General features: G+C 38.2%; 1 protein-coding gene across 2 annotated transcripts in view; it reads right to left on the bottom strand.

The window, feature by feature from the left end:
- The window catches only part of WNT3 (Wnt family member 3), a 99,804-nt gene that overhangs the window by 10,966 nt on the left and 66,973 nt on the right, over positions 1–21,865 (bottom strand). For both annotated transcript variants that reach the window (XM_074260999.1, XM_074261000.1), the window contains exons 2-4: positions 16,305–16,546; positions 7,585–7,850; positions 6,445–6,933 (exon numbers count right to left, since the gene is read on the bottom strand). In XM_074260999.1, coding sequence (XP_074117100.1) covers positions 6,454–6,933; positions 7,585–7,850; positions 16,305–16,546 — 988 coding nt within the window. In that variant the 3' untranslated portion in view covers positions 6,445–6,453. The remainder of the gene's footprint in view (positions 1–6,444; positions 6,934–7,584; positions 7,851–16,304; positions 16,547–21,865) is intronic.

The following is a 21,865-nucleotide window of genomic DNA, read 5'->3' on the forward strand; positions in this document are numbered from 1 at the left end:
TTCTCAAATGACTTTATCTGTATATGGAAAAAAGGAAAACCCCAAAATAGGAGTCTTTTAATTCATTGCAATCCTTATAGACAGACAACAAAACCACAATGTCCTGATTTCCACTTCAGATCTCAAGTCCATAACATTCTTAATGTTGCTTTTACAGCAAGTGGTCAATTCAACCAGGAATCACCAAGCCTAATACAGGTATCTGGGAACAAATTTAGTGTTTGAGAGACCTTTCCGACTTTATGTATAGACTATGAAATCTAGAACTGTTTCTAAGAGATTTAATACTTGGTTTTAGGTTAAATGATCATGATTCTTTTTTGTGTTTCTGGTCATGGATAGTTATGACAAATAATCAGCAATAACTCAGTGGTAATACTTGGAGTGTGTGTGTGTGTGTGTGTGTGTGTGTGTGTGTGTGTGTGTGTCTATCTCTGTTTCTCTTTGTCTCTGTCTCTGTCTCTCTGTCTCTCTGTGTCTCGGTCTCTCTGTCTCTGTCTCACACACACACACATACATTTGGATCTGTGATTCCCTTTGGTGTATAGAACTCCCATAATGCAAAATTTCCTCCTCTAATACAGATAAGCAACTGGTCTTTATGGCTTAATGAGTTGCCTGGGGCCACTGAGAAGTTAATAATCACATAATCATACTGCTAGCATGTTCCAGAGGCAGGACTTGAATCACCTCGGATTTCCTGAATCCGACATCACCATTAGATCCCACTTATTGATATTCATATAAGGGCCTTCAGAATTAAAATAAAATCTTCAAGAGGCAAAGAGACCCAATTATTTCTGTGCTCCACTTCTCCTGAATCACCCCTAGCGTTACTAGTCACGTATTTTAATTCCCGAACTTAGGAAAAAAGTGTGGCTTTATAGCAAAGAATTAACTCAACAGGAAATGAGCTGCCCACCAAAGGAGGTATTCAAGTGGAGAGCCAGAAAACTACTTGTCAAAAATGTAGTAGAAAGGATTTCTGCCCTGCTATGAATTGAACTAGATGACCTGATAAGGTTAGGAAAGAAAGGAAAGAAAGCAATGAAAAGAAGGAAAACGATGAGAGAGACAAATGGAGAAATAGAGGGAAGGAGGAAGGGAGGGAGAGAGAAATCATTTAAGTATCTACTATGTGCCAGCACTGTGATAAGCATTTTACAAATATTATCTCATTTGATCCTCAAGAGGTAAGTGCTTCTAAAGTGGGCTTCGGAAAAGTATGTCATCTACCTAAGAGAACAAAGTTTATTCAAGGTGACAATAGTAAATTTAAAGAGTAAAAATAAATGATACAATCAGAGAAATAGGGCAAAAATAAACGATACCAACAGAGATATTATTCCTACTTTTCAGTTGGCAAAACTGAGGCAAAGTTTAAGTGATTTCCTCAAGATCACACAGGTAGTATGAATGTTGAAGTCTTTCACTGTTGATCATTGTTACAATATTACTATTATTTTATACAATGATCTTCTGGCTTTCTTGACTTTATTCTGTATCGATTCACATAGGTCTTCCCAAGTTTTTCTAAAATCATCCTCTTTATCATTTCTTATAGCACAATATTCTAATATTATCATATACCACAACTTATTCAGGCATTCCCTAACTGATGGACATTCTCTCCATTTCCAATTCTTTGCCATTACAAGAAAAGCATACATACAAGAAGAATAAATATCTGTGTACATATGGGCATTCTTCCTTTTCTTTTTCTCTTTGGGATACAGAACTAATAGTCACATTGCTGGATTCCTAAATGGTTTAAATTATCTGCCATAAAAAGAGACAAGAAAAAGCTTTTATAGTGAAGGGAAGGAATGGGAGTAGAGAGTGAATGAGTAAACCTTACTCTCAGCAGAATGAGCTCAAAGAGGAAATAACACAAACACTCAATATGGGCATAGAAATCTATCTTACCCTGCAGGAAAGTAGGAGAGGAATGGAATATGGGAAGGGGGAAGGGTGATAAAAGAGAGGACACATTGGAGAAGGCAGTGGTCAGAATGGACAGAGGACAGGGGGAAAGGAGAGAGAATAGAATAAATGGGGGAAATACATTTGTCAATAGTAATTATAAAAAGAGATTTGAAGCAAGTTTCTCTGATGTCTCATTTCTCAAACAGAGAGAACTGAGTCAAATTTATAAAAAATAAAGAGCCATGACCCAATTGATAAATGATCAAAAGATATGATATATGCCCAAAGAGCTATAAATTCATGTATTTCCTTTGATCTAACAATACCACTACTAACTATGAATCCCAAAAGAATTTTTTAAAAGGAAAAGGATGTATATGTACAAAAATATTTATAGCAGCTCTCACCTCAGGGTAAAAAATTGAAAATTGAGAAGATGCTCATCATTTGGGGAATAGCTGGATAAATTGTGGTATCTGATCATGATGGAATGTTATTGTTCTATGGGAAATGATGAGCAGGATGCTTTCAGGAAAAAAAAAAACCTGGAAAGTTCTCCATGAACTCAATGAGCAAAGTGAAATGTACTGTATTCAAAATAATAGCAATGCTCTGGAATGACAAGCTGTAAATGACTTTGCTATTCTGAGCAATATCCACAACTACTTTGAAAAATTCCCATACCCTGAGAAGGAACTGATTGTGTGTGATTACAGATTAAAATATCTCTCTCTCTCTCTCTCTCTCTCTCTCTCTCTCTCTCTCTCTCTCTCTCTCTCTCTCTCTCTCCCACCCTTTTATTTTTCTTGTTGTTTTTTTGTGTTGTTTTGTTTTTCAGGATAGGAAATCTATGTTTTCTTTCACAACATGACTTTTTGGGAATGTTTTGCATAACTTCACATGTTATGTCTTAATGGGAGTTGGGGAGTGGATGATAAGAGAAAGAATCTGGAACTCAAACGTTTTAAAAATAAATGTAAAAAAAATTTTAAATGTAACTAGAGGAAAATATTATATAAATAAAGAACTGCTAGAAAAATAAAAGATAGAAACCAAAGGGTATCCATAATTTTATAGTCCTTTGGACATGTTTCAAATTTTTCTCCAGCATAGTTTGACAAGTTCACAACTCTACAAACAGTGCATTAGTATCCCTAATTTTCCATTTCCCCTTCAACAGTTGTCATTTTCCTTTTCTGTCATGTTAGCCAATCTAATAGGTGTATGATGAAACTTCAGAATTGTCTTCTCTATTTCTTTAATTAATAATGATTTAGAGTATTTTTCCACATGACTACAGCTAGCTTTGATTTCGTCTTCTGAAAATTATCTATTCATATCCTTGGGCCATTTATCAATTTGAGAATGGCTCTTACTTTTTTTTATAAGTTTGACTCAGTTCCCCATATTTTAAAGAAAGAGACCTTTATCAAAGAAAACTGCTGTTAAATCGGCCTCCCAGTTTTTGCTTTCCTTTTAATTTTGACTGAATTGATTTTTGTTTGTGTAAAAACATTTCTAATTTCATGTAATTAAAATTATTGATTTTACCTCCTGTGATCCTCTCTATCTCTTGTTTGATCATAAAAACCGAAACTTTTCTATAGATCTGACAAGTAAATTGTTGTTTATATCTGTCTTTGTATAAAAAGTGTTTTGTAATTGTGTTTACGTAGTTCTTGGGTTTATCTTGGCATGCAGACTCTAAGTATTTTATATTGTCTGCAGTTTTTAAATGACATTTATTTTTCTATCTCATCCTGTTGGGTTTTATTGGTAATATATAGAAATATCAATCATTTATGTGTGTTTATTTTCTACCTTACATCTTTGCTAAAGTTGATTATTTCAGTTTTCAGTTGATTCTTTAAGTATATATCACATCAACTGCACAGAGCGATAGTTTTGTTACATCATTTCCTATTTTTATTCCTTCAGTTTATTTTTCTTGTCTTTTTGTTAGAGCTAATATTTCTAGTACAATTTTGAATAATAGTGGTGATAATGGCCATTCTTGCTGCACCTCTGATTTTTTTTGGAAAGACTAGAAAGCTTATCCCCATTACAGATAATGCTTCCTGAACATTTTAGAGAAATACTGATTATTTTCACAAAGCTTCATTTATTTCTAGAATGAATGTTGTATTTTGTCAAAAGTTTTTTCTATATCTATTGAAATCTTACAATTGCTGTTTTGTTATTAATATGGTCAATTATATTGAAAGTTTTCCTAATATTGAACCTGGTATAAATCCCACCTCATCCTAATGGATAATCTTTAATTGTTTAATGATCTTTCAACTAGTGTTTTACCTGATTCTCTAGGATTCTCTAAGCATAACACCATATCATCTGCAAAAAATCTGTAACTTTGTTTCCTTGTTGCCTATTCTTATTCCTTTGATTTCTTTTTCTTGTCTTATTGATACAACTAGCATTTCTAGCATTTTTAAAAATAATTTTCAATGGGGCAATAGGAAGAAGAGAGGATTTTCCATTTTTAATTGAAAAAAAAAGTTTTTCATTTCTTCTCATTCTACAATGAGAAGTAGGGGTTTTCACAAGTGAATAAAAGGTAATTTTTATGGGGCTTTTTATAGGTTCTTTGTTGTTGTTTTTCCTTTGTTCTCAAAGAACACCATGACATCAGAGATATCATAACCTGCGTAGGAATTGCATTTAAGTGAGGGAGGGCTATGCAAAGTCACTAGACTCTCTCTCTCCTCCAGAGACATTTGGATCCAGTGGCAAGATATGGATCAGGAAATAGTCCTGGATGCAGTGGGAGATCTTGGCCTTTTTAAAGCTAAGGTATTTCCCAGGTCTCAGTTTAACTGAGGCAACCATCCATTCAGTGATTAAGGCTAGGTAAAAATGAGGCAAAGAATGGCCTCTTTTACCTAGAAGAAGGAAGGAAGGAAGGAAGGAAGGAAGGAAGGAAGGAAGGAAGGAAGGAAGGAAGGAAGGAAGGAAGGAAGGAAGGAAGGAAGGAAGGAAGGAAGGAAGGAAGGAAGGAAGGGAGGGAGGGAGGGAGGGAGGGAGGGAGGGAGGGAGGGAGGGAAGAGAGGAAGGGAGGGAAGGGAGGGAGGGAGGGAGGGAAGGGAGGGAAGAGAGGAAGGGAGGGAAGGGAGGGAAGGAAGGGAGGGAGGGAGGGAAGGGAAGAAGGAAGGGAAGGGAAGAAGGGAGGGAAGGGAGGGAGAGAGGGAGGGAGGAAAGGGAGGGAAGGGAGGGAGAGAGGAAGGGAGGGAGAGAGGGAGGGAGGGAAGGGAAGAAGGGAGGGAGGGAAGGAAGGGAGGGAGGGAGGGAAGGAAGGAAGGGAAGGGAGGGAGAGAGGGAGGGAGGGAAGGGAGGAAGAAAATCTGGCCAAAACAGAAACAATTGCTATTTCAGAATTCAAACAATGACCAAGTGAGGATTGGTTGGTCACTCAAGTACAACTAAAGTGATTTGGGTTTGAGTCATAGCCCATAAAAAAGAAAGCCAGCCTGTAAACCCCAAGATACTTGTTAGGTTTCAGCAATTAAAATTAACATTCCTTTGGGCAGAACTTCTATGGGTAAAGATATGATTCCCTATATGGAGAGAGGAATGAGAAGAAGGAAAAGAGGAAGGGAGGAAGGGAAGGAGGAAGAAAAGGAAACCCCGCATTGTCCAATTGGGAAGTCCCCAGTGGGACAGCTACTGTGACTACTTGCAAATTATTCTTTGTCCTTTGTTCTCAAAGAGGACCATGACATGGGAAGGAGATGTCATGATTTGCAAATAAATTGAATTTAAGTGTAGGCTGTGCTAAGTCTCAATCTCTTTTCCAGAGCCATCTGAATCCAATGACAAGATATTAGGATGACTGGAAATGACCCTAGGTTCTCTGTAAAACTATGTTGGATATTTTCCTAAACCCTGATGTTTTAAAGGGATCTGTATATTAAACTTCTGTACAGAAAGTCCCTGTCTCCTCTTTTCAATTGGTCTTTTACTTGACAATCAGGCTACAATATAGCCTCTTTTTTTTTCCACCTGAGTTTAATAGTATCAGCACACTCAGTGGCAACTTTGTGACTTTGAACAAACTGTTCTCCTTATGAATAAAACATTGTCCATCCTCATCTCTTCTTCTTAGAATCCCTGCCTCTGCCCCCTACTCTATCCCCAATAAATATGGTTCATTATCTACTAGAAGTTTAAATGAGAATTTCAATAAGTTGTTGAACCTCTGCCCATTCCATCACCCCCTTCTATGTTTCCTGTATATCTGTGGCCTTAAGGTCATTAGTCCATTAGTCCAAGATCATTTCATTTAAGTCTGGAAAGCCTATTTCCATTTCAAGCTACCTAGGAATCCAAATACCTGGACAAACTGGAAATTGAATGTGGATGTCAGGAGGAGGAATAAACAACTCTTGCTATCTTATCCTGCTTATCAGGGGTCATTTCCACCCATCCCTCCCTTCTCCCTCTTACATTAAGGGACATTAACATTAATCAACCCCAGCCCTCTCTTTCTGGTTTATCTCCTACCTCCGGTCTTTACTTGCAGGTATGGACGTCATAGATACGGATACACTCTTGGCAGCTGACATAGCAACACCAATGAAAGATGCAATGGCATTTCTCCTTTCGCTTCTCTGTCCGTGTATTGTGGCCTCGGCCACAGCACAGAAGGTCACAGCCATCGATCCCATGGGAGGTTACATTACAAGTCCGGTCCCTAGTTCCGAAGGACCCGGTTTCAGGATTGGGTTCACAGAAATTGGGGGAGTTCTCATAATAAACCAGGTCCCGCTCAGTAGGTGGTTTGAAGAGTGCATACTTGGCCCGGAGGGTTTCCACCCATCCCCTTGACTCTCGGTGTTTCTCTACCACCATCTCAGAGGCACTGTCATACTTGTCCTTGAGGAAGTCACCGATTGCCCGGAAGTCAGGCTGGGCCCACCAGCAGGTCTTCACTTCGCAGCTCCCCGAGAGCCCGTGGCACTTACATTTGAGGTGCATGTGGTCCAGGATAGTCTGTGGGAAGGAGAGGGACCAAAGCAGCCACAGTATATCTCAGGACTCTCATATCCTCTTTATAAGGGAAGTATACCTTATATATAGGTATATATAGATGCCTTATATAGGTAACTCTTTGTAAGGTTACCTATAGCTATGGCCAACTGGACAAGGTTTATTCCTTAGGCTTCAAAGTCAGGCAAAAATTTATCTCCTCCCACATTATCATTCTGGGTTCTTTCTGATTCAACACCCCATTCCCTTTTGCTTCCCTCAAACTTTCTTTGACTTTTTTTTTTTTTGTCTAGGAGAATAGATGGGAAAACTGAGGTCCAGAATTGAGAAAGGACTCAGCCAATGTCTGACAGCAAGCAAAATGGCAGAGCTGGAGAAGAGAGCACAGATTGCCTGCAGACTCTTCTCTTACTTATAAACAACTTAGATCAGTGTTACTGAAAGACAAAGTCTCCTACGCAGAAAAGGGTCCAGCCAAAGGCAATGCTGGGAGCTGATTAGAAGGTGCTCATAAATTGAGAGCCTTGAGACCTGAAAGGAAGAACTAGAGTTTCCTACTAGAGTAGGAAAATAGAAATGAAAAGGGAGTGGGATCCGAAAGAAAAAGAATGAAGATTTGAGAGAGCAAGACTGGGGGAGAAGGGTCTTACTCACCGTCCTGCCAGCCTCATTGTTATGTTTGTTCATAGCAGAGCGGGCATCTGGGCGGTTCTCCCGGGCATCAGCAAACTCCCTGGAGACCAATACCCCAAAGTCGGCATCTTCACTGCAGCCACCCCACTTCCAGCCATCTCCAGGAGGCCCCTTGTGATGGGAGTCACAGCCACAGATTGTAGAAGTGCCCTCGGCACAAGACCGGGTGACGGCAAAAGCCACACCAGCAGAGGCAATGGCGTGCACAAAAGCAGATTCTCTAGTGGCTGTGGGAGAGAAAACATTCAGTCTAAAATAAGGGAATGCTGACCTAATCCCTGCTCTTAGATTCAGATGGACCACATTTTTTAGTGTATCCAACAGGGAGAGAAGGGAGAGTGAAAAGGTTCATTCCAATATCAAAAATTCCTATAGCTGCCCAGAGGCAGCTAGGTTTCACAAGGTTTAGAACACTGGACCTAAAAACAAGAAGACCTGAGTATGAATCTGCCCTCAGACTCTTATTAACTGTGTGACTTCAGGCAAGTCAGTTTCCTCAACTGTAAAATGGGAATCTAATCATACCTACCTTCTAAAGTTGATGTTGTGCCTGGCACATAGTAAATAATTCATAAATGCTTCCTGCCTGCCTTCTCTAAAGCACACTAGCAAATAGAGACATAAGAGAGACAGAGAGGAGACAGACAGAGACAGAGACAGAGAAACAGACACAGAAACAAAGCATGAGAGAGACAGAGAAAGAGGCAGAGAATGGAGAGAGATGGAGAGAGTAAAAAAGGGAGGAGAGAGGAAAAGAGATGGAGAGACAGAGAGGAGACAGACAGAGACAGAGACAGAGACAGAGAAAAAGACACAGAAACAAAGTATGAGAGAGACAGAGAAAGAGGCAGAGAATGGAGAGAGATGGAGAGAGTAAAAAAGGGAGGAGAGAGGAAAAGAGATGGAGAGACAGAGAGAGAGGGAGGAGGAAAGGAGAGAGAGGGAGGAGGGAAGGAAAGAGGGGGAGGAGGGAAGGAAAGAGGGGGAGGAAAAAGGAGAGAAGAAGAGAGAAAGAGGAGAAAGAAAGAGAGGGAGAGAAGGAGAGGGAAGGGGAGAAATGAGAAAAGGAGAGAGGGAAATGGGCAATAAAGGAAAGGGGAAATGGGAATGAGAAATGGTAAAAATTTCATACTATGGTACCCATGTTGTAAATGTGTGGGTCCAGCAGACTCCCAAGCCCAGCTACTCGGGCTCTCTCTCCCACTGGAGTGGAGAAATAATAATAGCTCATGCTGATAAACAGTTTTCCTCATAATGATCTCCAAAAAGCAAGTAGTGCCAGGTATAATTAAATAACTAAACTAAGACTCAAGAAGTTAAGTGACAACTAATAAGTGTCAGATTCACATCTCAAACCTAAGACTTTTCATGCCCTCTCAAAATGGCCCACATGGGCAAGAAGACCACTCAAAGGCTATGTCACCAATTCTTACCAAGGAAAGAGTGTTAACTAATAGTTTCAAGCTATATTTGCACTAATACTTTTAGGACACATTATTTTGCCTCTTGGGATTAGAATCAAAAACCTTTAAAACCAGAGAAGGTTCACATCTAATTCAATTCAATTTAACAAAACGTTTATTGCAAGCTTATTGCACAGAGAAATACTCAGTCCCACATCACCAAATGCCTATTGGACATCTTGAACTGGTTGTTCTACGGGCATCTCAAACTTACCATGTCCAAATAAGAACCCATTTCTAAACCCCTTCTGAACACCTCTTTCTTTTGAGGATACTTCTGGCTCCCTGGTCTCAACTTTGATTTCTTCCTTTACTCATTATTTTCTCTTATCCCATGTATCCATTCAGTTTCCAAGGGTGTTTTTTTCCTTCCATTTTTACCTTCCCCACTTCTCTCACATCTATCCCTTATCTCTACTATTCTAATTCAAGCCTTTCAACACCCCTCTCTTAGACTATTTCAATAGCTTTCTAATTAATCCATCTGCCTCAAATCTTCCCAGCTCCCAGAGCTGCCAAACTTATTTTCCTAAAATGTAAGTGAGGCCTCCTTCCAACCTCTTCAGTGAATTCCAGTGGCTTCCTATGATCACAGTTATCAAAGTCCTTTGTTTTATATTTCAAAGCTTCTCATCTTTCTACCTTTTTACTCTTCTTGCCTGTTCTCTCATTTCATAAACTGTTCCTTTGGACTGTCTCCTATATCTGAATTGGAATGTTCTTCATTCTGATTCCTACCTCTTGGAATTCCAGGTTTCCTTCAAAACACAGCTCAAACACTACCTTCTGCAGATCTTTTCTGATGCCTTCAGTCGCTAGAGCCTTTTTCTCTGAAATTATCTACTAGATATAAATTGGCTGGACCTGATTATATGTATGTGGCCCATCCTCCATCCCTTTACAATGTACCTTCTTAAGGGAAGGAACTGTTTTTGTGTATCCCCAGCACTTAGCAAATCACATAAGTGATTAATAAATGTTTGTTGATTGATTGGCAGACTGATTATTAAACAAAGCCCAGGGGCAGATTTGGGAAAACATCATCTCTCTGGCTATTGGGATAGGGAAACAAGGAAATCTATCTTTAATCCATCCCACTCTTCTTCTCACCATTTCCCCACAGACCCTCCAGGGTTTCTTCTTCTAGGGTAGGAATGGTTGTTTATCTATGACCAGGCAATGGATATGAAGTGACTTCTACAAGTCACTGCCCTCATCTTTGCTCCTCCTTCTCATTTCTATGCTTCTTGTAGAGTTCACCATCCTGCAGAAAGGACAAGGCTTTGCCCAAACATGCAGACTCATTGGCATGGAAGCCTGTTCGGCAATGTCCCCCCTCAAACAGGGGAGGAAGTTACCAGAAGAACAATTTATGCAGTAACAACAGCGATGGATTGATAGATAACTTGGAGATGTTTAAGATCTCCGATTGTGATGACCAACCACTAAGGATGACAGAGAGAAAATTTTCAATGCTTTTCACAGGGAGCAAAAAATGATATTTATTTGATTTTATTAGGGATAAGCAGAATGTGAGGATTTCTTTTGCTGGAATATAAATGTTAAAAAAAAAGATCTTGTGAATTTTTTTCCCACAACAGGATGAGATGGAAGGAAAATTGATTTTTCTTAAATTAAAAAAAAAAGAAGAAGAAGAAGAGAAAGAATCATCTAGCCTATACAGCCCATCAAGTACCTCGGTGTTCTCTCAATTACGTTCCGAAGATGTTAAATAGAATTGGGAAGTGGCAAGTGATGAAGTTCAGGTAGCTCTGCTTAATAGTACCCAAGGTTTGGAGTAGGGATCCCCAGTCATTCTCCCCGCCCCCTGCTGTCTCCCCGAAATATAAACGTCCTAACTCTTTTCTGGCCCAGGTCCGTGGGATGTGGAGGAGAAAGCAATCCAGGATTGGGAAGAAAAGCGACCGTTCTTCCGAAGTGGGGGAGGAACCCGAAAAACTTCAGCCAAACCCTGAACCTCCCAAGCCGCCCCCGCCCTCATCCCCCGAGCGGGTCCATGCTGGGCCCAGGGAGGAATTTCCCAGAGCCTTCTTGGGTTCCCAGCCCTGGGGAGGGGCGGAAGGGGGCCGCGGGGCGGGAGGGATTAGAGAGCCTGAGAACTGCGGCTGACAGTGAGCCCCTGTGCCTAGTCCCCATCCGGCCGGCCGTTACCTGCTGGGCCACTCAATCTCCCTTTGTTCCCCCCGTGTCACACTGTATTATCCGCCTAATGTGGCAGGCTTCCTCTGGCCACTGCGCCCAGGGCGCCAGGGCCCGGCATTCCCTGCCGCCACCGCGTAGCAACGGGCAGCTCCCCCCAGCCGGGCCTCCCCCTCCCGGGCCGCGCGGGGCCGGGAAATCCCTATTGATGGGGCTCCCGCCCCCCCGCCGCTCCCCGGGCAGAATGGGGGAAAGGGCGTGTGAATGGCGCAGCGATGTGAAATGAGTGTGGCGGGGGCCGGGCCCGCAGCCCCAGCCTCACAGTGGGGGACAAGGCTTAGCCCTTTTTCAATCAATATAAGCTCATTTTGCTCTATCCTCCCCCAGCTCCTCCCTGGAAAGGGGGAGAGAAAAAAAATCCGGAGTTTGTAACATGACCACCCGCCCTGTTTCCTACCCTGGCCCCTCCTCTCGGTTCCCTGGCTTGCCCCTGCCCCTACCCTTGCCCTTGCATCCCCCCAGACCTTCGGCCTCTCCCCCTTCCTGTCTTGGTTCCCTGGCACCTGACCCCTGCTCCAGCCCACCTCAGCACCCTGGGCATTCGAGTCTCCCTGAATCTCAGCCCTATAGACTAATCTTACACTTCCATCTCATGTGTCATTGCTTTTCATCTACCCGGTGAAGACCCTCAGTCACAGGCCACCAGCCTCTGAGATATCCCAGACATGCCACCTGATCTCAGCCCCGTGGCCCAATGCCCTCTCACTCCCAACAAACCCTTCCCTCCTCCGTCTCTATCCAGCTAGCCCTGAAGATTGGGATCAGCAGCCTTGCCCCTGGCTGGACAGTGTTCCCCGGCCAACCTGTCATCCTGTCCTCTCTTCTCCTCCGGGCTCTGTCCTTCTTTTCCTGACTGCCTTGGTCCTGGGGAGTGCTTCTCGAGGCAGGCCATGCTCCTGCCTTCTGGAACTTCAAACCCCAGCCAATGATTAGCCCCAGTGTGTGTGGATAGGATAGGGTCGAAGGTACTGGTAGGAATGGGATCCAGAGGCAAATATCATTCACAACAAAGAACAATTTCTAGCTGCCGTGTGTGAGCTCTGAACCAAGGGAATTAGACACAGTCCCTGCCCTTTAGGAGTTGGCAATCTAAGAAAGACAAAATGAATGAGAAACACATGTAAAGGGTGCAGGAAACAGAATATTTGAAAAATCATGGATGGACATTGTGTTATATGTGACCCAACAGAAGACCAAACTATTTAATTAAAATTAATTGTAGTTATTGGCGAGCATGTCTTAATACTCCTCCTTCTCAAATGTACATGTGCCCATGAATATACCCACACACATACAAGCACACACATATGCACATATTAGTAGGTAAGCTCCTTGAGGGCAGGGGTTATCTTATCAATCTTAGTAGTTCAGGGCTCAAGTCCCAGTGCACTGCACACACTAGGGGCTTGACGATTGCTGTTAATTGAATTGAATCAGAAATGTTGCTATGAACCTGCTTGCATATGTTCCAACATTCTTCTAAAATACAAATAATCTTTACTCTGGGCATGGAAAGTAGAATTTTTCGTGTAACCAATAAGATCAGTAAAAGAAATATAATAAGAATCATAAATAATATCTTTTCTAATCCCTTTTGTGAACTATAGCCATCATATGGTCTTTAGCCTTTTTCATTATATGAATTGGAGGATGTGGTGTGTATAAATAAAATAGCCAGGCTTGGGCATTTAGCTCTCATATTTTCTCTGTGAATAAGCATGAATGTGCAAATATATGTGAATGAGTGTGAAAGATATCTATATTTCTCTATGACAATAACAAGTATTTAGTCTAGCTATCATGCATATTTTATGAATAGACATGAGTGTGTTGATGTATACTTATATATAATAGGCATATGAAATATATCTATTTCTTTCTTAATGAAAATAGCAAGTATTTAGTCTTTAGTTATCCTATGTATTTTATGACTAGGCATGAGTGGGTGTGTATATATAAATACGGATGAAATATATCTATACTTCTCACTCTATGACAATAGTTAGTATTTGATAATTAGCCATTGTATATATTTTATGAGTAGTCATGAATATGTGTATATATGTGTACATGTGAAATACATCTATATTTCTCTCTCTACAACAATAATTAGTATTTAGGTATAATGTGTACTTTATCAACAGGTTTTGTGTGAATATAAAAATATATACAAAATATTTTTATCTCTCTCCATGACCATAGCCTGTATTTAGTCTTTAGCTATTATATGTATTTATGTGAATACATATGTGTTTACATACATGCACACACACATAATGAATAAGGCTATAAAGCTCAGTGGTGACTATTGTTCACAAAAACTTACATACATATATACATATATATATATATGATTGCACATTATATATAATCATAAATTAGATAGATAAATATAGCCCTAAAGTGTTTTATACATCTTAGAAGTGCTATAAAAAATGTTAGCTAGCTAGTGATAGCAATAGTCGTAGTAGTAGAAGATTATGGAGAGACAGATATAGCCTTGAAATACTTTACATATACTTATATTTAAAATGCCATAAAAATGTAAGCTAATAGTAGTACTACTACTAATAGTAGATAACTATAAATAGATAGACATAACCCTAAAGGGCCATAAAAATGGTATCTAGCTAATAGTAATAATAGTAATAGTAGTAATAACAATAGTAGTAGTAAATTATGGATAGATATAGCCCTAAAGAGCTTTACAAACCTTCAAGTGTCATAAAAATGTTAGCTAGCTAGTTAGTAGTAATAGCTGTAGTAACAATAGCAGCAGTATTATTTACATTTTATAGATGAAGAAAAAGAATCAGAAAACTTAATTTGACTTGCCCAGGGTAACATAGCTAGTAGTAGTAGTAGTAGTAGTAGTAGTAGTAGTAGTAGTAGTAGTAGTAGTAGTAATAGTAACATCATTATTACCATGTACAGATGAGGAAACAGAATCAGAAAACTTAATTGACTTGCCCAGGGTAACATAGCTAGTAGTAGTAGTAGTAGTAGTAGTAGTAGTAGTAGTAGTAGTAGTTGTTGTTGTTGTTGTTGTAATAGTAACATCATTATTACCATGTACAGATGAGGAAACAGAATCAGAAAACTTAATTGACTTACCCAGGGTAACACAGTTAATAGGTGTAAAAGGTGGAACTCATCTTGTATTTTCCTGAGCCTAGGCTCAGCATGCTAACTACCACCATGTAGCCTCTCTAAAAAGTAGAGAAACATCATGATATATGAGGGAAAACACCAGCCATGGAGTCAATAGGCTTGGGTTCAAAGCCTATCTTTGATACCCATTAGTTGGACAGAATCTAAGTAAATGATGATGACTGATTCTTATTTTCTTCTCCTGCAAAATGGCAATAATCATTACTAATGATGGTGAATAATGTGCCTCACTTAGTAAGCTTTAAAGAGCTTAAACATGATCCATTATTATTATTTTTAAATTGTATTTTATTTTTCCAAATACATGAAGACAGTTTTCAACATTCATTTTTGTAAAACTTTGTTTCAATTTTTTCTCCTTACCTCCCCTCCCCTATACAGCAAGCAGTCCTCTATAGGTTAAACATATGCAATTCTTTTAAATGTATTTCCATATTCATCATGCTGTACAAGAAAAATTAGATCAAAAGGGGAAAAACAGGAGAAAGAAAAAAACAAGCAGATAAGCAACAACAACAACAAAGGTGAAAATACTATGCTTAGAACAGAGTGGAGGGCAGGAAGAAGGGAGAAAATATTAGGAAAAGAAAATTGAGTGATGGAGGAAAAGAGAAAAAGAAGAGCAAAAGCCTAGAAAATAGATAGGTAAGTGTGATTTAGTTCCTTAGAATATCAACTGCTACTTAAAAATTAACCCAGTCAATGTAACAGTTTTTTTAAATTTTTTGAAGTTTTTTTTGTGGGGGGAATGTATGTTTTCTTTTATAACATGACTTTTATGGAAATGCTTTACACAACTTCGCATGTGCCTTTTTAATGGGGGATGATGAGAAAAAAGGTAGAGAATTTCAAAGTCAAAACTTTAAAAAACAAATGTAAAATTTGTTTTACATGAAATTTATGAAAATAAAAAAATATTAAAATATTAAATTAAAAATAAAAGTATACACATACATATATAAATAAACTTGGTATTCAGGAACTCTAAAGTTCCCATGTATGCATTTGAAATCATTTCATACATTCTTCCCTTGATTTTACTTCACATTTTTGACCATCCCATCCCCATTGGATTGTGAATTCATGGTGTAGGAACTTTGTCTTTCTTTGTATCTTCACTGGGTATTTAGAATAGTGCTTGGCATAAAATGGGCTTACTAAATGCTAACTGACTGGTGAGCAATATCTATCTTATTATTTATTTGAAGAGCAGACAGAAATCTTCTTGAATCTTAAATCCAAAAGATCCCAATGAACTATGTCCAATTTACAGCAAACCATTGGAAAATGTCACACTAATTAACAATTACACCATTTCATCCTTCTCTCCCCCATCCTTCCATACTTCACTGTCTGTACAAGCTGCTGTGGGGGCTCTGTATTCATGCATGATTTCTGAGTTCTCTAGGATGGCCTAGGAATATCACAATGATGAAATATTCTGACTAGCTTTCTAAAGTAAAGATGACTTACAAATAACAGATGCTTATGGCAAGGACCAGAGTCACGTTCTCTTCCACCTATATCTCCAGCTTTCCAAGAGACATCCCCCTTTACTATCAGCAAAAAATATTCATTTTCTCAAGCATAATAATTGGGTTTGTCTTTCCTGAAGTCTTATTGTCCTTCCCCACCTCCCCTTCCTCTTTCCCCCGCTTCAACACAGGGAGAAATCCCAAGAGACAGAGGAAAGTGTAAAAATTCAGCTTTTTAGGGAGTCAAGAAGGCACCTGTCTAAAGAAATGGATAAGGTGACCTGCAATAGCAACCGGAACCCTCCTCAGACCCTGGCCTTCTCCCCATCCAGGTAGTATCTTATGGGCTCACCTTTGTCAAGAACAGGCCCAAAAATGGCCAGGCTGTCATCAATGGTGGTGCAGTTCCAACGTCGGCCCCGGAACTGATGCTGACATTCTTGGATGCCCAGCTTCACTCCCTCTGCCACACTGGGCATGATTTCAATGTAGTTGCGGCAGAAACGAAGTTGCTTGGGGACCAGGCCAGGAATGGAGCCACAGAGCAGAGGCTGGGACCCCAATGATGTATACTGCTGCCCCAGGGCCAGGGACCTGCAATAAAAAGTGGAGAATTAGAGAAGCACATTTGCCATCACCACCATCAAGCACTTATTAAATGTGTACGGTGTTTTGGACACCAGCTAGAAAGGTGTCAGGTACAATAGAAAGAAAGAGCATTGAACTGGGAGTCAAGATATAAGTTTTCATCTTAATTTTTCTCTAAGAAGCCAGCGTATCTTTATTGAGTCTCTGCCACTATCCAGTTCCCCATCTCCCTGACTATGACATGAAAAAAATTAAGTATATCAAGGATTATATACTCAGGGTTCTTGAAACTGGTTTTTAAAACTAATTTGATAACTGTATATCTTTTTAAAAATATTTTTTATTTTTCCTCAATTATATGTTGTTTTTTTTAACATTTGTTTTTGTTAATGTTTTGAATTTCAAATTCTATCTCTCCTTCCCTCCCTGCTTCCTGATATGGTAGACAATCAAATATAGGTTTTACCTGTGCAATTATATAAAACATTTCCATATTAGTCATTTTGTACTAGAAGTCTGGAATAAAAGAAAATGAAATTTATTGGCTTCCTTTGTCATCATGTGAATTTTACTTTATACATTTAAAAACTTTAGTCTGAGAAGGGGTCCATAGGCTTCATTCTATTGACCAAAGGGAGCTATTACATAAAAAAGGTTAGGAACTCCTGGATTTAATAATCTCCCTAAGGTCTCTTTTAGCTCTTACATTCTAGGATTCTATGATCATGGATTTAGAGCCATTTAGAAGCTCTTTAGAGCCATTAGAAGCCACTTAGTTTAATCTTCTCGTTTTAAGGAGGCCTTACAAAGGGCAACACAGCTGAGAAGTGTCCAAGTTGCTATTTTGACCCATCTTATGGACAACAAATCTAGCATTCTGATCCCTTACTCCATGCTATTTCAGAAGATCCCAGTATTTCTCCTTAAAGAAAGACTCCACCAAGACCTACAGGAAGCACACAGAAACCAGTGGTTTGGTCTTACTGGACAGAACCAATGGCCCCAAGTCAAAAGTTCAACCATAAAGATTTAGGTGAGCTAGAAAAATCTTTCTACCAAGGATCCAGGATTTAGAATTGGAAACAACCACAGAGACCAACAGTTTTACAGAGGGAGAAACTGAAGCCTAGAGGGGAGAAGGGAGTTGCCTAGATGATGGAATATGTCACCAGAGGATATTATGGGAAAGGTTTTAAGAAAAAAAAGTTGACAGCTATTTTTCTAGGCTAGTTTAGCTACAGAGTCTGATGATGGATAGATTTGGATCCAAGCCCAGGCTCTGCCTCTTACTATTTGTGTGGCCCTAGGTAGGTCACTTTCATTGTCAAGGCAAATTCATTGTGAGGCAAAAGGATCTCCCTTAGGCCTGACATCCTAAAGTTCTACATGGCTTTAAGGGTCGGCTAAGGATCTATACATTATTTGAAGGTCTTAATGACCCTACCCAGAGTCTAGCTCTAAATAACACACAGAAAGATGGCAAAGGCAGCCCAGACGATGATTAGACAAAACCCTCAACTCTATATCTGCCCATAAGAGAGTGTCTCACATCACAAAGCATTTATTATTATCAATATTATTTTATACATTATATTATATATTTTTATTAATATACTGATATTTATTTAATTTATATAATTGTTATTGTATTGTGTCCATATATTATCTATATCAATATCATATATTATATATATTACCATAATAATATATCTATCATATATATCTATTAGATCACATCAATATATCATATGTCTTTCTATTATATCAGATAAGACAGATCTATTACATGTTATTATATAACATGTTATTTAATATTCATCATAATACATAATTATATCATATATTTTATATTATATAATATGAAAATAGTTTCACATAATATATCATGAAACAAATATTTATGCAATATATAAATGTGTTACATTTTATATAACATGTAAGTATACTATTGTGTATTTAATACATTATACAATTCAATGTATTATACGATACAATTTGTAACATAATATGCAATATAATATATTATAATATATATAATTATGTTGTATAACATTACATGTTATTTTATATTATAATATATAAATCTATTATTAGTTATTACATTATTATTAGCTAGCATTTACATAGTACTCTCAGATTTGCAAAGTATTTTACATAGGTATCTAATTTGGTCCTCAGAAGCAGCCTGTGAAGTAGGTATTATTGCTATCCTCATTTTACTGATGAGGAAACTAATACAGATAGATCAAAGTTAAGTGATTTGTTCAGGATCACACTGCTAGTAAACTTAGAAGGTAGGATTCAGACTTCACTTTGCTTCTATTGATCTGCCTAGTTCTTCACCTCCATGGGATATTCCTGGCAGCTTGTGTTCATCATCGGCAATCTCATCACCATACAGCTAATTCAAGCCTTGATAGACACCACCAACCTCAGCTTCCTCTCCTCTCTTACTGCAGAACTAGAAGGGAGAGTTCCAAACTCCTTCCAATGCCTTACTCTATAAAAGATAGAAACTGAACTTTTGGACTCACCCCATTCTGCATTTGTTACCTTTCCCTGAATTTTTCAATTCTGTAGAACAAGATAGCACTGAACTTTGTCATTCCTTTCCACGCTGCTAGTCTGTTATCTCTCTTATTAGATTGTAAACTCATTGAGTGCAGGAACTATTATTTATTATATTCCCAGTACTTAACACAGTGCCTGCCATATAGTAGGTGCTTTATAAATGTTTATTGGATTGAAGTTGGTTAAGTAAATCTTTCTGACTCAGCTGAAGAAAAATAAAAAGACAAGAATGAAACAATCTTTGCTCTCAAAAAGCTTACATTCTGTTAGAGGAGTCAATGAGTACATATCATAGAAGCACAGAGTTAAAGAAAAGTTTCCTTATAAGCCATATAGCCCTTCACTTTACAGAAAAGGAAAGTAATAAGTTTAAGTGACTTGCTTAGGTCACACAATTAAGTGTCTGCCTGGATTTGAACTTGTCTTTTTAACTAATTTGTCCTTTAAAGTAACTGTAACCCTAAGTCACTTAACCCTATTTGCCTCTGTTTCCTCATCTGTAAAATAATCTGGAAAAGGAAATGGCAAAGCTGTTCCAATGTCTTGCCAAGAAAAGTCCAAATGAGGTCACAAAGTGTTGAACATGAATGAAAACTGACAACAGCTTCTTGACTTCAAGGCTTCAATCAACTCTTGACTTCAATCAAACAGAGAGAAGTTTATTTTTTCTGGATTGTAAAGTATAGGAAAAGGAGTAATGTATAGTGATACCAAATTGTGATGGGTTTAAAAGTCAGAGAAATTTGTTTTTTGGTTTTTGGTTTTTTTTTCCTGAAGGCAATAGAGAGCCACTGGAGTTTATAAGTAGAAGAGAATTGCAGTCAGATGAGAGTAATTCTAAGCCAGTCCATTCAGAAAAGCCAAGGTGGGGGAAATATCCAGACCCTACCATTTAGGGCTCTTCCAACCTATTTTTCCAGACTCATTTCCTACTATTTCCCCACATATGCCTTATGGGAGGGGATATCAGATGTGGAATTTGTATGGGTCTTTGAGTGACAAGGCAGGCAGAAATAGCAGCTAGGATGGTCTTAGGGAGCCTTTAAGCATCACATTTTTCAATGAATATGAGCTTGAAGAAAAGGTTTGAGTCACAAAGACAAGTGTCCAGAACTGACCACAGCAAGAACAAAAGAAAATTTTGAGTTCTTAGTGAAAAAGAAAGTAGGAGATGTCCTACCACCCATTGAGGGTGAAAGGATATGTTTAGACATAAATCCATTGCACCTATTATGAGTTTAGACTATTTTGTCCCTGTGTCCCATATTTTTGATGAGATATCATTTTCCTATGGCCCTCTAATAGAGACCTTGACTAGGGAAGGTAGGGAAGATGGAAACCTATTCAAATAGAGTTCTTTTTGCCTTAGGAAGGTTTAGAAATGAGACATTAGGAAAATGTTGTGATCTATTTTTGTGACATTTATTTTGCTTTGCTTTTATTATACTTTTATCAAATACAAATACAATTAAATTGTTTACTATAGTATATATAATTAATATTAACATATGTTTTCAAATACAATTAAATTGCTTAGTATGGTTTTTGTTATAGTGTATATTACTAATATTGTTATAGTATATGTTTTCAAATACAATTAAATTGCTTAGTATGGTTTTTGCTATAGTGTATATTACTAATATTGTTATAGTATATGTTTTCAAATACAATTAAATTGCTTAGTATGGTTTTTGCTATAGTATATATTACTAATATTGTTATAGTATATGTTTTCAAATACAATTAAATTGCTTACTATAGTTTCTTATGCATATGTTTTGATTCATATAATATGCTGAGAACCAACAGAAAAGGAGTGGGCAGTCAGATGAGGGATATGACCATTAACTAAATGTCATACTCATTTATATATGATGTAAGATGGATCTTCTTGTGACATAACAATGTGGGGAATAGTGCTGCATTGATTATCATGTCATCTATGTTCTTAATTGCTCATAGAAGTATTCAAAAATCCCAGAGGGGCAGCATACTAGGCTTCTAAAGCAGTGTTATAGCTTTGCTAATAGGTGGACATGGACATGGACATGGACATGGTTACTGGCAGCATGAAAAAAAAATTCTATAACTCTAGAGGAGAAAGGAGAAAGGAAAATTCTCAGACCCCACAGCTTGTTCTTCTCCTATTCATGCCTTATTTGGGACCTGTTCCCAAGTTGTCAGTTTTTGCACAAACAAAACCAATGCAATCAAAATTAAAAGGAAAGGGGAAAAATTTGCATTCATATACCATATTTTTGGGAGGGGTTCTTTCCAATAATAGGCACCTACTTTGTTCCCAGTGCTTTGCTACAACAAATAATGCTATCATGAATACTTGGGAACATATTAGATTTCTGTTTCTATTTACTTAGTTGAGGCATGTGCCATTAATGTGATCATTGGGTCAGCTTAGTCACTTTTCTTGTGTAACTCTAAATTGTTATGCAGAACTTTTGAACTTATTCACTATTCTATCAACAAAATAGTAATGGGTCAATCTTTTCACAGCATCTCCAAAATTGAATATTCCCAATTTTTGGTCAACTTTGCCCATTTTTTCAGAGTGTGAGAAGAACTATCGAATTACTTCAATTTGAATTTCTTTTCTACTTCTATTACTTGAATTTCTCTTTATTACTCTAAATTTGAAGAAGTTTTTCTATGATTGCATATTGTTTATAATTCTTTTGAAAAATTGTTCATATTCTTTGATTATCTATTGGATACAATTGTTTTTTTTTAAACCTAAAT

This window comes from Sminthopsis crassicaudata, chromosome 4 (genome assembly GCF_048593235.1).
Source record: "Sminthopsis crassicaudata isolate SCR6 chromosome 4, ASM4859323v1, whole genome shotgun sequence".
Taxonomy (NCBI): Eukaryota; Metazoa; Chordata; class Mammalia; order Dasyuromorphia; family Dasyuridae; genus Sminthopsis; species Sminthopsis crassicaudata.